We start from the raw sequence: 16,848 nt of genomic DNA on the forward strand, positions 1-16,848 counted from the left end.
TACAAGAATCATGTTCCCTTTAGATCATATACATTACACAAAATGAAGGTCATAAATAGACCATGCACAAAATAGAAGATCTACAAGAGTAGCATCTTCTCAAAAGTTCTTTCTGCAATTACTGCCATACAACTATTACAATGGAAGACAAATAAAGCAATATCTATCTATCCATATATACATATGTTGTGCATGTGTGTGTGTCCACATGCAAGAGAAGGAACCTATGTGTGAACATCTATAGGTACTTAAGTATGGTTGAGGATTAAGAATTTAATTGGATATTCTCTAGTTAGTTTGAATATTGGAAGGAATTTGATTTTGTAAGCTTGCTGCTTCAGCAAGCATGTTAGTGGGATTCAGGTGACAGGTATGGGCTTAAATTGAGTATCATAGTCAGGTAACTATGGCTTAACTAAGGAGCAAAGGTCGAGCATGGTTAGGAATGACTGTAAATATAGTTCTGTACTTAGTATATATATATATATATAAATATATATATATATATATATATATATATATATATATATATATATTTATATATATATATATATATGCAGCTTCCAAACAAATCAATGAGAATTACAGTCTTAAGAGGTTCAACCGTAGAACCTGTATTTGCTGTATTTGTGATTGTGAGTGCTCTCTGCTCTTTCAAGGTTCATTTTATGGAACTTGGTTTCTTTGGTTGTTTGATGTGAGTGAGTGAGTCTCTCATTTTAACACTTCTCAACAAGTGTCAGTATCAATATGTTTCTACATATATGATAAACCTTCGTTTGTTAATAGTATCACATGTTAGCATAAATTTCAGTATTCAACTATTAAATATTTCAAGAATAAAATCTTTCAATCCCAAATACCTGATCATAAGCATAAATGGCTTTGTCAAAGCGTTTGCGAGACTCCTGTAGAAAAGACATATATAAGCATACACATCCAAAATTTTTAACCATTAACATAATGAACTGTTTTCTTTCATCCTTTTTTTTCTTTACACCCATCACCTAGTATACATAACTTTACATTCAAAACTGGGAAAAATATTGATTTCTTATTATATAAGCTTCTTTTGCTTCTTTTTCTTCGACTCTGAACTCTGTTCTGTTCATGGTTGGCTGTCAACAAAGAGTCTCTTTAGTCCCAAGCATCATTTGGCAATAAATTTCAAACTGTTTTCTAAAACTATTTTTATCTTAAATTACTTCTTCTGGTAGATCATGGTTTAGAAACCTAGAAAATCTTGGTCACAGTATGCCAAGCCCTAGGGGCTGCAGGAGCAGATGACAAAAAGTAGTTTGCCGCAATGCCAAACAGACTATTATTCACATTCTGCCCTATAGTGCTCGTATTCAACTTACTACGACACTTTCTCCTTTAAGCAAAATGTGTATCTAAGCTTCCTTAACATTTATAAAAAACATATAGTGGCATTAGAGAGCCCTTCAGATTTATTAGTCATTTTGATTCTATTGTTATGTCTTACCTACTAATACACAATTTTCCTATCTTGATAAAATTTTCTTTCAAATATTAGGAGAACTAAAAGCAAACTATGAATATCATGGTAGCTATAGTTACAGAATGATAGCTATATTTACTTTCATATTGGTGGTATATTATGGTAGCTATAGTTACAGAATGAAGCACCTTAGCCTCTCGGAGATCAACATCCATAAATTGCACCAGTCGATCAATTAAAACATGCTCTACCTGCACCAGACTCCAAAGAAATGTCATGAGATAGATATGGAAAATAATTCAAATAAAATACAAAAAATATAAACAAGATCTTGTTTTTTGATTTTGATGATACTCCATTGGCCCTTAACCTTTAAGGATAGCAACCAAAAACAATTTTGCATCTGAATTGATGCTCATGTCAGCTAAAATTAGCATGTCTGTCATTATTTCTTTTTCTTTTCACATAGGAAGAATATCATTAACCAAAGAACTAGGACAAGCAAGGGAACAGCCCAAACTTCTCCTTCAAACATTAACTTTTGAGTCCCTCAATTCAAAACAATTACATCCTATATGAACAGAAATTAAAAGAAATAAATCTATTATTTGGTTTTGTTGCTTTTCTATGTGCATCCTAACAAGAGCATGGCATGAGTTAAATCCAACATCCATAAAAGTACAGCCTAGCATTTCATATCATGACAATTACTGATGATTTAGTATGCACAACTTCTCTCATTTTACGCACGACTTCTGCTACTTGACTTTTATCAAATGTGGTCATTCCTAACTTGTCCAACTTTGTGTGTCCATACATCCATCTTAGCATTCCGCATCTCAGCCACATTCATCCTATAAACATGTTGGTTAATCAGTCCCAACATTTAGTCCATATAACATTACAGGTCTCACTACCATCCTATAGAATTTACCCTTTACCTTGTCAGGAATCTTCCTATCGCACAGCACTGCTATACACTCCTCTATTTCATTCATCCAACTTGAATTCTATGAGTCACATCTTCATCAATCCTACTCTCCTTTCAGAAAATAGAGCCTAGATATCTAAACTGACTGCATTTGGGCACTTGAGCTTAGATATTACTTTTAAGAAAATGTCAAAAAATATATATGTTTGACCAATGGATCAACAAAGCACATAATTTTGCATTTTTGTATACATGCAGCAAGAAAGGGAAAATGATAATCATGAATAACTCTTACTAATTAACAGCCTTAGTAAGGACCTTTTGCATTAAATGGCAATTTCAGCACTCACTTGAGAACATAGAAGCTCTTTATAAGTGGCAAGCTCACGAAACGCATTGATAAACTTGGATAATACTGGACCTGTATCAGAGAAAGAAATTACATAGAAAACCTCTGACATTGATTATCAACATTCATTTCAAGCACAAAAACTGAACTCTTCCATTTCTTAAATAGTGTAAACAAGTATGAGCTAAAGGAAGGGCCCTGATGTAGTCCTACAGTAATAGGGAAACAACTTTATCCCCTCCCACTGTTCTCCCATTTGTGATTGTACCTTCATACATATTTATATATTTGGTGTGATCCATTAGCTAGATAAGAATGATTGAAGGAGACTTTGGAAACTTTGGGATGACTTCAACATTGTTCATATGGTAGAATAGAAACTTTCAAATAAGGACATCCACTAATTATTAAGTAGAGAGATAAAAGAAACAATAATTGTGGCTTTCCTTTATCAAAAAAAAAATGTAATTTTTTGCTTAATTTCACCAATAGTCAATGAAATTATCACCGGGTTACTTCGTGGTCACAAAATTTCATCAAATCATAGAAAAAAAAAAACAATAGTGAGTTTCAAGTGGGTTGTGGTGGCCAGATTTCACTTATTAACTTGTCATATGCACTGAGATAGCACCTTCTTTTAATGTTGATATAAATCAGCCCTCATTGTGAGCTCCCAGCACCTCTAATCTCTCTGATCTAAATCTTCCTGTTCTCAAATGAATTCACCCATTTTCTCCAAAATTTTCCCACTATTCATCTAATTCAACAACTCAATTTTTGTATTCCTTCACTAAAATCCAAAATCATTGAACCTTCCTCAAACGCCGATACTCTCTCTTCAAAAGTTTCTATAGACTACAACAGGCTAACTATCAACAGAAGTGGCATGTGATTGGTCTCTCTCGAATTCTCCTTAACCAGCTCCCTCTCCTATATTCCTAAAAAATACCTCAACAAAGGCCTCCTCCTGACCACGCCAACTCTCATTCTTCTCAGCTTCAAAAACAATGCTCCTGAAAAATCCCAACTAAACTTACAGCAATTTCAACCAAACGAAACAAGTCTACAACCACATTCTTCTCCAAAGACCTTGACCAAAACCACTATGTCCTCAGCAAGGTAATTTGTATTCACCAACATCAATTTCCCTAAGGACCTAGAGCTTTGTTTCATACTTGACTTGGTCAAATATCGTAACCCTTTCCTGAATCCTATTGTCTTTTGAGGTTATTCAATTCAAGAATTTAGCTAGGTTTTGGAGTAAGGTAGAATGATCGTTTTGGGATTTGGAGGATGACGAAGAGGTGTAGATTGAGTTGTTAGATGGTAAGAAAGTGTGGTGGTATTCATTTGAGAGGAGAGATAGAATAAGCATTGGGGCTTACATTTAGAGGTTATTATATTAAAACATTCAAAAACAATAGAGATGTGTAACCTCATCATAGATAACCAATTAACAAGTGAAATCCAATCACAATGACCTAGTTAAGACTCATGTGAAAGTTCAGTTTTCTTGCTTTCATTCTTTCTTCTTTTCTTTTCTTTTCTTTTTTTTTTTCTTTTCTTTTTTTTTTTTTTTTTTTTTTTTGGTGTGTGTGACTGCATTCGAGACCACAAAGTAACAGCACTGATGAATTTGCCATGCTTAAGTGCTTGTATATATAAAATAGAGTGCAGTTTCTCAATCTTGAAATTAATGGAAAGTCACATTATAAGTAGAAAATATTTGATAGATTGATTGTTATGTTATAATCTATTCATTGATTTACGCTATTTTTGTATCATGTTTATTTACTATAAATATTTGTATAATAAACATAAATGATTAATTAATAAATTAGAATCCTCTTTCTCCCACTTTTGGCACTCAGTTTGATTCTATGGGCTTTGAGGAATAGATAATTTAAAATCTCATAAATACTTTTTAATTTGAGCATGCTTCCCCAATCCCTCTGTTCCAAATCTAGTCAAGCAAGTGCATCTGAGAGCGTGTGTTTGCGATAGAGAGAAAAAGAGAGAATTTAACTAAGAAGAGTACAAAGAAGGAGAAGGAGACTTCTCTACCTCCTATAGATACACTGACAGGGTCATCTTGTCCACCACCAAATGCTTCCAAAGAATCAGCAAAAGTGGTGTCTGCAATACATGCATCTCCAAGAGTTGCCCTGTAGAAACAAAACAACAATTAGCACTTTCTCTTTAACATTTTTAACATTTATCCATGAATGAGAAAGAAGCAAATGAAATGATATATAATACCTGCGGAAAACATCATAATATGCTATCTTCCAATTAAATCAAGAAATTAAACTTGGACATTGAAATAGATGTAGGGGGAGAATACCAGTGATACTCCCCCATTTACTTCTAAAAGTATATGATTCTTGTTAAAAGAACAAAAAGCATCATGTCTTTTCTACTTTCCAAATAAAATGAGAAATTAAGCACAGATTAGGGTTTGGAAACTTGTTCAAATCCATAAATCACAGTGAAGAAGAAGAAAACATTAATTTAAGAACTGGATTTAAGCACTGAATATAATAAGTGAATAAAACTTATGAAGAGCAAAATTATTTAGAAGTTGCATAGCTAATATATATTTAGTGCAAAGTTTAACCTGAGAATTTTTACTTATCATTTTAAGTAAATTTTAGCTTAATTGAGGGTCTTAATTGGTATATAGAGAAGCATTATCAAGTAATTTAAAACTTAATCAGTGTTGAAAATTTTAAGTGTTAAATAATATTATCAAACACTACCTAAGACATAATACAGACTTTAAGGTTTGAACTTTAAGCAGAAGTTTTTACCCTTCACAACCTACAAGCACCAAAATCAGTCTCATCCAATTGTTTAAAAATCAATTTCAATGAATTTCTTATCCATTAAGAATTTCACTTAATTTCACATCAATTTTGAGAAATTGTTCTTAGATGAACACCAACAAAATAATCTCATGGGTCAAAAGCATTTTTAAATCAATGATTGCAGAAACACTTACATATATCTCCTGGACCCTTTGCAAAGTTTTTGGCAACGTTCATTCAACTCCTCAGCTAGCCGCTCTAGAGAACATATCTATCCAAATGATGGAAAATATTAAAAATGTCATAAGCACAACTTTAATTATCTGGTCAATCAACAACCAAGAATAATAAGCAAAAGGAACCACAGGATTCATGGAAACTAAAATTAGGAAGGTTCACTTGACTTGCAATGAGCGCAGAGGCCTATGGTAATATGAAAACAAGCTGCTAAAGTTACATTCACAATAAAGATCACGAAAAATTATAGAGATGAATGCATGATCATTCAAGACAAGCATGGTCAAGAATGAGACGTTCAACACGAGATGGAGAGTATAGCTGGTAAGGCACGCCTAAAGTGCAAGAAAGATCAAGACTTAGAGTTCGTGGCTCTCCTAGAGTGAGGCAAAGCATTATCATAGAAATGTGCATGCAGCATGACACTAGAAAGGCACACCTCAAAAGCCTCCACCACCATTTGGCTTCCTTTACATCTATCTGTGCAACTTGTTGATCCCTGAGAATCCAATTCCATCATGCTGAAAATGTTATTGTCAAGGCCAAAACCCTACTCCCTAAACTCAATTGCTTACTTGCTTCTATGGGTGGCAAGTTTCAATAATACCCATTTACCTTTCCCAATTCACCGGTATTATATGGATATAGTGACATATAGACGATATAAAGTCTTATGAGTCATCAGAAATAGACCCCTATTTATTCGAGTTGCACTTAGTTGGTATGGGTGTTCACAGGTGTACGGCCTACTGTATTAAGCACAAAAGAAAATCAGAACAATATATTACCTGTAAGAAGGTAAAGAATTGCTATCAATAGTAAACAATCACAGTATCTCACTTATCATTTCATTTTGAATCCTTTCATCTCTCTTTATACTGCACATATAATGCAAACAAGAAGCAACTTAAGAAAGTACAAGATTGAAAGTTCAAGAAATTTAAGAATTCTAGCATAGATGTACTATTAGTCTTTTTCTTTTTTATTTTTTATTTATTTTTTATTTTTTTTTTTTTTTTGGTTGGAACAATTTTAAAATATGTTGTAGATGCATTTGAAGCTTGGGTTGGGTTGATTTCCTTTAGCTGCTTTGGGTAGTTTATTTTCATTAGGAAGTTTATGGGGCAATTGCAGCAATAAAACAATAAGCCATAATTCAACAAAAAAACAAGAGATCAGAGTTCTCTCTTCCATTGAACTCTTAAGATTTCAGTCTGAATTAATATTCAAAATAGTGATTTTCTTGTTCATCCTCTTGTGACCTGATCCTTAACTAGAAACCCTAACAAAATTCTTTACAGCCTTTCTAGAGTATTAAGTATAGGTCTAGCTAAATAAATTAGCTGCAGGTTCATCAAGTTTTAGTTGTTTGGGTAATTTCCATGTATGCTAGAAAAGTTATCTTGCTGCCATAGGAGTCTTTATTTTTATTTCAGAGATATAATTAGTACCTATTAGCTTAGGATAATATTAATCCATTTTACTTTTCTTTGGAAGTCCAAATCCTTAGAGGATGAGGATAGTTTAAATATATAAATGCATGTGACCTTAATGCTTATAATTCAATTTTGTTGTTGGATAAAAAAGCAGTGAGTACGGTCCTTTGAGTTGTGCTATGCAATTCAACTTCAGATATGAAATGTATTCTCAAAAAAAAAAAAAAAAAAACCTTAGATATGATATGATGCCTATCAGACCTTGAGCATGATGCCTAGGGAAGTTCAGGTTTGAAGCCTAAACTCTTTCTTTTAATATAGCATAAACCCATTACTATCACAGGTAGGGTTCTCAATGACCCAACAACTACATATCCTCTCTTTTTAGTTTGATATTTGCTCCTTTAGCGATTCCAATACAAGCCCAGTTGTCTCTGTCCTATGTCAACATATCAGTTAAGGCTCAACAAAGCATCAAATGCAAAACATCCTGGTGATTTTTCCAGACACATTAACTGTTTGGTGAGTTAAACAAAATCATGTGAACAATGAAGGATTTATATTGGGCCAAAGGCAGGCGTAAAAGTCCAAAGAATAAATTGAGATTTGCTTGTGCAATAATCATTCAGTATGAACAATCTAATGGATGGTTCTAGAACTGTTGAAATTAGCAGCTTGCAAAAGCTATAATAGTAGAAGAGAAACTTCTAAAATTATAGCCTGCAGTGCTATGAAAAAATGGGGGTATCCATGGGAATCATATTAAGTACTATAGCAAGTTACAGTTTACATAACTGAAGCTGCTCTGCAGCTGAGGCACAATTCACAGCAGTCTTTCATTTTTCATCAAGTAATCAATTTGTAGGATTATTTGGAGTTTCAATTCAATTTACTTAGTCACTAACATGTAGTCAAAACAAGCTCAATAGCTCTCAAATTGTGCTAGATAATGCAAATGACATTCCTTTAGAAGCCCCCTGAAGTATAATCGGATAAAAAGACAAGCATAATTGTTTGATTCCGCAGTAAATGCAATTTCAAAGAACTTCTGAAAGCCAAACTCTAATTTTCCCGGAAAAGGAATTACTCGAAGAAGTTCAAACAGAAATTTCCGATAAATTCAGCTCATTTAATTCTTCTAATTTTGTATATGATTACACAGAAGAAACCCACAGATCTGTCCAAATTCAATCAAAAAATGCGCGCTTTCATCTAGAAAAGCAAATATAGATGAATAAGCGTACCTCCTTCTGAAACATTGGGGAATCATGTAGATTGATGAAGGCAGCCATTTTCTTTATCCTCTTTGTTTAATGCGTCAGCAAACTTTCTTTCCTCTTCAACTGAAACTCAGATCCAATTTCACAAACGGAAACAGCAAGTGCAAAATTGCGTCAATCAATCGGTTACATACATCGCACGAGCGCCCTGCTCTTCAGTTAGAACAATAAAATAAAGGTTCTTTCGTTTTTTACTTGCGGTGAGGGACGTGTTGGACTAGAGCTTTCTGGGAGAAAAAAAAAAACATGATTAGATTAATCATTATTTAGCATGTTGTGGTTGACCCAATTTACAAATTAAAACTTTTTTTTTTTTTCTTTCGGCAACTGAGTGAACATATAATTGGTCCGTTTAAACCAAACCGAACCAGGACCGAAAAAAACAAATTGAAGTTTTTGGATTAGAATCGAACCAAATTGAAATTGGTTCCTGAACTGAATGGCTTGAATTGAACCAGTCGATTCGGTCGGTTTTGCTTGCTTTTTACTGTGTCAGTTCAGTTTTAAGTCTCACTAATGAATTTCTTCAAAACCAACTTGAACGAAATAAGGAATTCAATTCAATTCGATCTGTGGTTTTGAACATTGCTAAGTACATGTGACCTAATTTATAAATTAAGGATCTAATTCGGCAAAATTAATTAGTTGTTTTCGTCACTATTAGCTGTTCTAGTAATTGTTCACGAAATGCTAAAAATTAAACATTACGTGAGTTAAATTTTTATAAAACGTTACCTCTAAAAGCTACATAAAAAGTTGTTGTCAAACATCTTAAAATTTTTTACAGAAAGCAATTTACATTTCTAGATTTTTACTCAATTTGCTTTAACTGTTCATACCAGCTGATAGCTGAATAACAGTTATCTGATAAATATTGATGTTTAATAAAATTTTAATAGCATAGCCGTTAAAATATAAAATATGGGTATAACTATTTTTATATATGACGTGTATAATTTATATTATTATACAAATAAAAAATATTAAATAAATTTTTTGAAATAATGTTTAAGAAAAAAATTATTATTTAATTTAAAATAACTAAAAATAAAATGGTAAAAATTTATCAATATGAACAACAGATTATTTTATCAGTGGTTATTTTTATAATATTAATAAACTCCAAATATGATATAAATATAAATTAACTATCAGCTTCTCAAACACCTTCAATCTAGTTTCAAATAAGTTATCGGCTGCATGAATTAGTTAAATCAAAAGTCTTATATGCATAAAAACAAAGTACAAAATACAAATTGTATTTACAAAAGAATTCGTTGATACAATCTCTATATGGAATCTCCTATTATAATAAATAGTCTCCTTTGATTCTTCTCTTTGTATTGCTAACACGATTCAAGAGTCAAAATGACTTGATCTTGAATCGATGTAGAACAAGATTTGAGAACACAATACAAGAGTCAAAGAGACTTGGTCTTAAATCGATTTAAAATAAATGTTGGAGACAATAAGAGTCGAAGAGACTTAATCTTGAATTGATATTAACAGGGGTTTATTTTTTAAGTTAGATGAAAGTCATTAAAGTCTTTGATTTAGCATAACTCCTGTAGACGCTCAATTTTGCCCCAAAGGATAGTGATGATAACCTTTTTTGTAATAAAATGAGTTTGAGATATCCGATGAATTTGATTCTTGGACCAATGATCCGAGTTTAAGAAATATAACCCATCGGGTCATTTTCACTTTCTCAAGGTTCGCTCGTAACACGTCCCGGTGCACTCTTGTGAAAATATGATTGACCCATTTTTGAGCCCACAGTGATACTTGCCACCTAAGTCCTAAAAATTAGGGCAACATCCCTCATTTGCCTATAAATAAGGTATTGGGGAATGTGCTAAAAGGGGAGGAAAATGGACTGCTTAACAAAACTCTTGCAATTTCATTTCTCAAAACTCTCTTAACCTAAATCTATAACAAGTTTTATAGATTAGGGTTAAGAGAGAATAGTTTTCTTTCAAAGATTTCAGGGGATTTTGCAATTAATCTTTCTCAAAACACTAATCAATCAAATAAAACTCTGATTATTGATCAAAGAATGAAGTTCTTGGGTGTTTCTTGTCATTTTCAATCCAATCTCAAGTTTTTCTTCAAAACAGAGTAAACTTAGAGTCTAAACCTTTTTCTCCAACTTTTTCTTTTCTTTGGTGTTCAAAAAACACCTCTTTTAAGTCTGGTTGTGAAGGAAACCAATGATCAACCAAGAAAAGAGCTTTCTCTGTAGTGGTGGCCCAAGCCACACACAGTGGCTCATGCCATAGGCGCTATGGCGCAAGCCACAATAAAAGTAGCGCACGCCACTAGCAATGGCTCGAGCCACTTCTACACAGACAACATTCTAAAGCCATTTCTTGAGTTTTCTGATCATGGCAAGATCCACGCACTACTCTGTGTGGTGCCCGGGTCTTCATTTCAGAACCTCAATAACACAAAATCAACAACTATGCTTTGATTCCGGTTTCCAATTGAGTTAAGTCTTAAGCATCCTTACTTAAACTGCGTATACAACTCATTTTTAGCCCGAATGAGCAACTAAAGAATGGAAATAGGTAATGAGACTTGAACTCAAATCATATTCTAAGTTAAATTATAATGCTTTACTATTCTACCATTGACTTTTCAGTTCCTTAAATTTCAATACTTTACTTTTTATGTACTTTACTTTCATGTTCTTTAGTTGTTTTAATCTAACCCATCTAACTTTAATTTAGAACATCTTAACATTAACATTCATCAACTTTACCATTGTGAATGAATGTGGTTATTATTTTACTCTTGTGGATGTATATATTTTGTGGTTTTAGTTGTTTATTTAAGTTTATTTATTGTTTACAAGTATTAAGCTTGATGTAATGGGTTCTATTACTACTTGTTTATAATAAGTTAAGGGGATTTGGGAAATTTGGAGGGTTAATGGGTAGAATGTACTTTAGGATATGATTTGCAATTCTTTTCTCCTCCCCCCTTCTTTGGATGTTTATTTTATGCTTCTTGTGTGAGATGTTATGCATGATTGTCATGATTTCTGAGAAACGAATAAAAAGATTTTACATCTCAATTAGAGTTAATTTTATGATTAATCATTGTGAATTAATGGACAATGAGGAGGCCGGTTTAATCGGGTGGTTCGGGTGCCTAACACCTTCCCGATACCGTACCTAACTTTCTTATCCAGTCTCTAGTTTAAAACTGAATTAATCGATTCTAAAGAATCAATTGATTCAAGAATTTTCTTTAAAGAGGATGGTGACTCCAAATTAAAAAACTCTTACTAAAGTAAGAGGTTTTTCTAAAGTCCCTTTTCAAAAGGATTACCATTTCTGAGGATTAATAAATGAGTTTAATACAAGAAAATCAATTTATTAAATAAAATCAACCAAGCCCGTTCCATTTTCCTTTAGAAAAAAAATAAGCGTCCTCAATCTGGCGACTTGATTGGGGATCAAACCCAGAATCTCTAGTTTTCGATTTTGGGTTTGAGCGAGGAGGTGACTCCAAAGTTGTCCACTTATTTACAATTATTAATAATATTATTAACTCAAAATTGAGTTTACTTTATGTATATATAATTGTCATTCACGCATTTATCTCTTCTTTATCTCATTTCTATCCTAAACCTTAAAGATAATATTGGGGGTTTCTGATCCTTTCACTCTACTCGACTGTTGGGATCCACCACTAATGTACATTACCCATAAGTTAAGTACCATATGGTATATTAAAAGAATTGGCACAATCGATTATCGCCATTGGCTTATACCCAAAGCTAAATGGAGGAAACAACCAATTCTTGTTTATGGAACCCAAGATCTGGTAAGCCCGACCAAAGCTCATGTACATAACCCTAGTTCTTTTCCTTAGGGTTACCTTAATAATTAATGTTGTGCCATTCATACAATAAATGTGAGAGGCATCAGTCCAAGATCCTATGATGGTTTATCGACCTAACCAATGTGTCCTAGGGTTTTAGAAAGACCTCTGACCTTGAATCGTGTGTGGGAGATAAAAGAGTGGCGATCATGCATTTTCTAACTCTCATTCCCACTTTGTTTATATATATTTGTATTGTTCTGTGATTTCTTCATGCATCATGTAACATATTTTCTTGATTAGCCATATAAGAATATTCTGTCATATTTGGTCTCGCTGTTCGAAACGTCAAAAAAGGGAAGACCTAAGAGAAGTGCTAGAATCAAAATGAGCCAAAAGAGCTCTCTCCAAGGTTGACATTCCTATTTGAGGCCTAAACTCAAGTACTTAAAAAAGAAGCTCCTCCAGTTCAAACATCGACATATGAAGACCCCTAGAAGAGGCTCATCACCTTTCCCTTGAAATCAAGCAAGCACAACTTGAAGCCATGACACTCTTCCAAGGTGTGGAGACACGTTTCACCCTTATGGCAAACCGCCTTATGAAATAGGGCATTAGAGGATGCTAGACCATATTAAAGGTCTTAAGTCTCGAGTCTTTAAAGCATTGTAAATATTTAGATAGGGCCTAAATATTCCATGTAACATGTCAACCTTTGGAGAACTATATGAAGCTTCCCATTTTGAGCCAAATATTTCTAAATGTCTTTAGAAAAGAAAAGAAAAAAGAAAGAAAAAAAAAAACAAAAAAAATTTCAATTATACCTTGCTCAAACGCCATCACTATTTGAGGCAAAAAGAAAGGGATGAGAAAGAAAATAAAGAAAAAGACATTCTAAATATTTGGCTACAAAAGAAGCACATTTTGAATCTTGCAAATTCTCGAAAGCCTTTCTTCAATCTTCATTTTGAACGGTCCCGACCGAATCATGACAGAATATAGTATTAGTTGCATTTCACAATGTTGTGTTGCGTGATTGCATTTCATGTTACATTCTCATCTTCATGCATTCATGCATACATGCAACATATCTAACCTTATAACTGCAGGAGCTCTGCACGAGGAAGTCAAAGCTCTCAAAGGTTAGAGTGCTGGTCAGTTAAGGCTAAGGCGTAAAAAAAAAAAAAAAAGAGAGAAGAAGAAGACAAACTCGAGGTGCTGAAAGGAGCTGAGCAAGAGGAAGTCACCCCAAATAAAGAAGTCAAGTATAAGAATAAAAAAAGCACTGAGGAAGTCGTTATCCTGCAGTTCGGATTGGCGATAAGATCTTCTGTAGAAGAGAGCTTTGAGGAGGCCAGTTCCCCTTCTCTTGATATTTCCATGTTTATCCCTGAATTGAATATTGATTGTAAATAAAATTTCTCTGCTATTTAATAAAATGAATTTTAATTTTGCTTATCTTGTTTGACTTCTTTCCTTACGGTTCCATTCATCAAGGTAGATAAGCTTATGTGCTTTTTGGACATAAACTCATCAACGCATGCTTGAATTTAATATTAACACAAAAGACAACTTATAGAATTTGTTAATTGGGCCTAACCTGACACAGGAGTTAAACATGGAATTTCAAAACCTGTTCAAGGATAAGAAAGAAGCCTCTGTATGGAAACATGAGGACATGCCGAGTGTTGATAGATTTATAGCCGAGCACGTCATTCCACTGTGTCCTATGGCTAAGCCAGTGAAACAGAAGAGGAAAAGATTCAGATAAGAATGGGCCGAAAGGTTTAGAGACGAAATGGCCAAGCAGATTAATGGTGGATTCCAAGAGGTGGTTCACTATCCTGATTGAATAGCCAACATTGTTCCAGTTCCCAAAAAGAATGGGCGAGTCATAATATAGAGATCTAAACGTAGTATCGCTGAAAGATGATCAGCCATGGTTCTATGATATCCTGCAGTGGGTGACCAAGAGAGTTTATCTCGAATCAGATATTAGAGATGACAAACGAGCCTTACAATGCTTGGCATTAAAGTTCGCACTCTTAGACAGTCGGCTTTACAAGAGAATGCCAAACGATATATTGTTGAGATGTGTTTGTAATGCCCCAAAATTTTCGAATCTTAAAATGATATTATTTTATCGGGTCATGAATGGTGCTACAGAGAGGGGGATAATATTTTAAGTAGATCCGAGGAAGATATTGAGTATAATTAACTATGAATGGATAGTGATTTACCGGTCTATGAATAGTACGGCCGGTCTGTGAATAGTACGACCAGTCTGTGAATAGTACTACCGGTCCAGGAATCGGTATTATTTTTAAGGTTAGAGTTCATAAACACACTTACCTTACTTAAATTTTTGATTTTGTGCATTTATGCTATCATACATGTATTTTGGGATTTTGTATGAAATGATTGATTTGTTGAACTTTAGTTGCAATAACATGCTCTTGGGTGATGTTTGAGGAGTATTTAGTATGTGGTAGAAATCTCTACCATGTAACTTTGTCTTTCATGTTCTTTCATGGTTAAAGCAAGCTGAATTTGGGGAAAATGTGTTATTAGGTGAGTTTAAGGACTATTTTCGATCCTTTTTGTTTTCCATTTGTGTCTGAGCTCTTCATGAAAGTTGTAGGTCTACTTCTTAGCTTTCCAACCCATCCTCTTGTGTCCAATTTGGATAAATATAGCTCAAATTATGGCTGAAAAATCCAAACTGACTCTGTTATGTCGGGCCACATGCATCTTTGAATTGAGTGCCCATTTTGACTACTATAATGGCAAGATTATGTTCTGAGTTCTTCATGAAAGTTGTTGCCCTGTGTCTTGAGACTTCTCTGGTTTTGGATTGGTTTAATTTGAGTGTTTGATTAAGTAGGAATTTAATAAACATTGGACTTAGTTCTGCTGAATCGGGTCTGGACTGTTGGTCTGTGTTCCTAGCTTCTGTTTACCATCTTACACATTGATCTGGGCTGTGGTCCCTTCACAACATTTGTAGCATTTTGTCTTAGCTTTCTAATGAATCTAATTTCATTCAATTTCTCAATTTTTAAAGGGAAATTCTTAAAGTAGTTCTGTAGGATTTTTCCCAAACTATTTTTCAAAAAAAAAAAAAAAAGATGAAAACGAAAGGAAATGATTATCCATAAAAAAAAAATATATTACTCGCTAAACTTGTGAATACTCAATTACTTCTACTTCAGAATCTAATTTTATGATTTGTATGTTAAGTTAAGACGGTGTCTCCGGCACCAAATGTGGCATCCGTCGTCGGGTCTCACGGGACTGGGCGGAGGGTGTTACAGTGTATTAGTGAAGGAAGTTGAGAAAATAATGAAACCAATTCATACGGGAGTTTACGACACCTACATGAATGGAAAAGTTTTAGTAAAGAAGATTCTTAGCCAAGGGCTTTTAATCATCAATAGAAAGAGACTATATTTCTTTTGTGATAAGGTGTTTCAAATGTCAAATTCATAGAGACCTGAGTCACATCCCACCTTCAAAATTACATCCTTCTATTTCGCCATGGTCATTTGCAGCTTAAGAAATAGATATTATTGGCAAAATTTCACCACTCGCTTCAAATGGACATGAATTCATAGTAGTGGCAGTGAATTATTTCTCGAGTTGGGTCGAGGCAGAATCTTTTAAGAATATCGGAACCAAGCTAATGGCCAAATTCATCAAGAAGAATCTTAGTTGCAAATATGGGATCCCCATCATGCGGTAATGAATAATGGACTTCAGTTTTAAATAGAAGTGAAAACATTGTTGGTAAAGCATGAAATTGAACATTTTAAGTTTTCACCGAATCGTCCACAGGTGAATGGGGTAGTGAAAGCCGCAAACAAGAATATCACAATAAAAAAACACTAAAAAAGAAGAAGAAACAGATAAAAAGAAAAAAAAAAGCAAAAAAAAAAATATAAACAAAAACACAAGAAAAAAGGAAGAAAAAGGCAAAAAGAAAAAAGAAGAGAAAAAAAGAAGAAAAAGAAAAAAAGGAAAGAAAAAAAGAAACACGAAGGAAGAAAAAGGCAGAAAAGAAAAAAAAAAAAAGAAGAAAAGAAAAGTTTTTTTGAGGAAAGTGGTTGAGAATCATCGTGACTGGGATAGAAAATTGAAGTATGCTTTATGGGGTTACAAGACCACTGCCAAATCTGTTAATGGGGCAACTCCTTACTCCTTAGTTTATAGAATGGAAACCGTCTTCCCGACAGAAATCGAAGTGCAGTCCTTGCGTATAATGATGGAATTTAAAATTCCAGAATGTCAATAGGTCGAAAGCCTTTATAAAGAGTTAGCTCTCCTAGACGGAAAAGACTAAATGCTTGATTTATAAACCAGCTTTACAAAAGGAGAATGGCTAAGCACTTAATAAAAGAGTCAATATGAAGCTATTAAGAATAGGAGATTTGGTCTTTAAACAAATGAGGCCGAACATTCATGACCGAAAGTGAAAAATCCAAGCCTAATTGGGAAGGTCCATTCATGATCAAGAAAATG

General features: G+C 33.6%; 1 protein-coding gene across 6 annotated transcripts in view; it reads right to left on the reverse strand.

The window, feature by feature from the left end:
- AGD4 (ARF-GAP domain 4) overlaps window positions 1–8,745 on the reverse strand; it is a 31,240-nt gene extending 22,495 nt beyond the window's left edge. Inside the window, exons 1-8 of one of the 6 annotated variants that reach the window (XM_089723036.1) lie at window positions 8,467–8,743; window positions 6,402–6,664; window positions 6,226–6,285; window positions 5,744–5,820; window positions 4,807–4,907; window positions 2,744–2,814; window positions 1,651–1,713; window positions 864–908 (exon numbers count right to left, since the gene is read on the reverse strand). In XM_089723036.1, coding sequence (XP_089579162.1) covers window positions 864–908; window positions 1,651–1,713; window positions 2,744–2,814; window positions 4,807–4,907; window positions 5,744–5,820; window positions 6,226–6,285; window positions 6,402–6,440 — 456 coding nt within the window. In that variant the 5' untranslated portion in view covers window positions 6,441–6,664; window positions 8,467–8,743. The other 5 variants (XM_020682220.3, XM_012225949.4, XM_020682224.3 and 2 more) reach the window with 5 other exon arrangements.
- Window positions 8,746–16,848: the final 8,103 nt, after the last annotated feature.

The sequence above is a fragment of the Jatropha curcas genome, chromosome 6 (assembly GCF_041381405.1).
Source record: "Jatropha curcas cultivar XTBG-Jc1 chromosome 6, XTBG_Jcur_1.0, whole genome shotgun sequence".
Lineage (NCBI taxonomy): Eukaryota > Viridiplantae > Streptophyta > Magnoliopsida > Malpighiales > Euphorbiaceae > Jatropha > Jatropha curcas.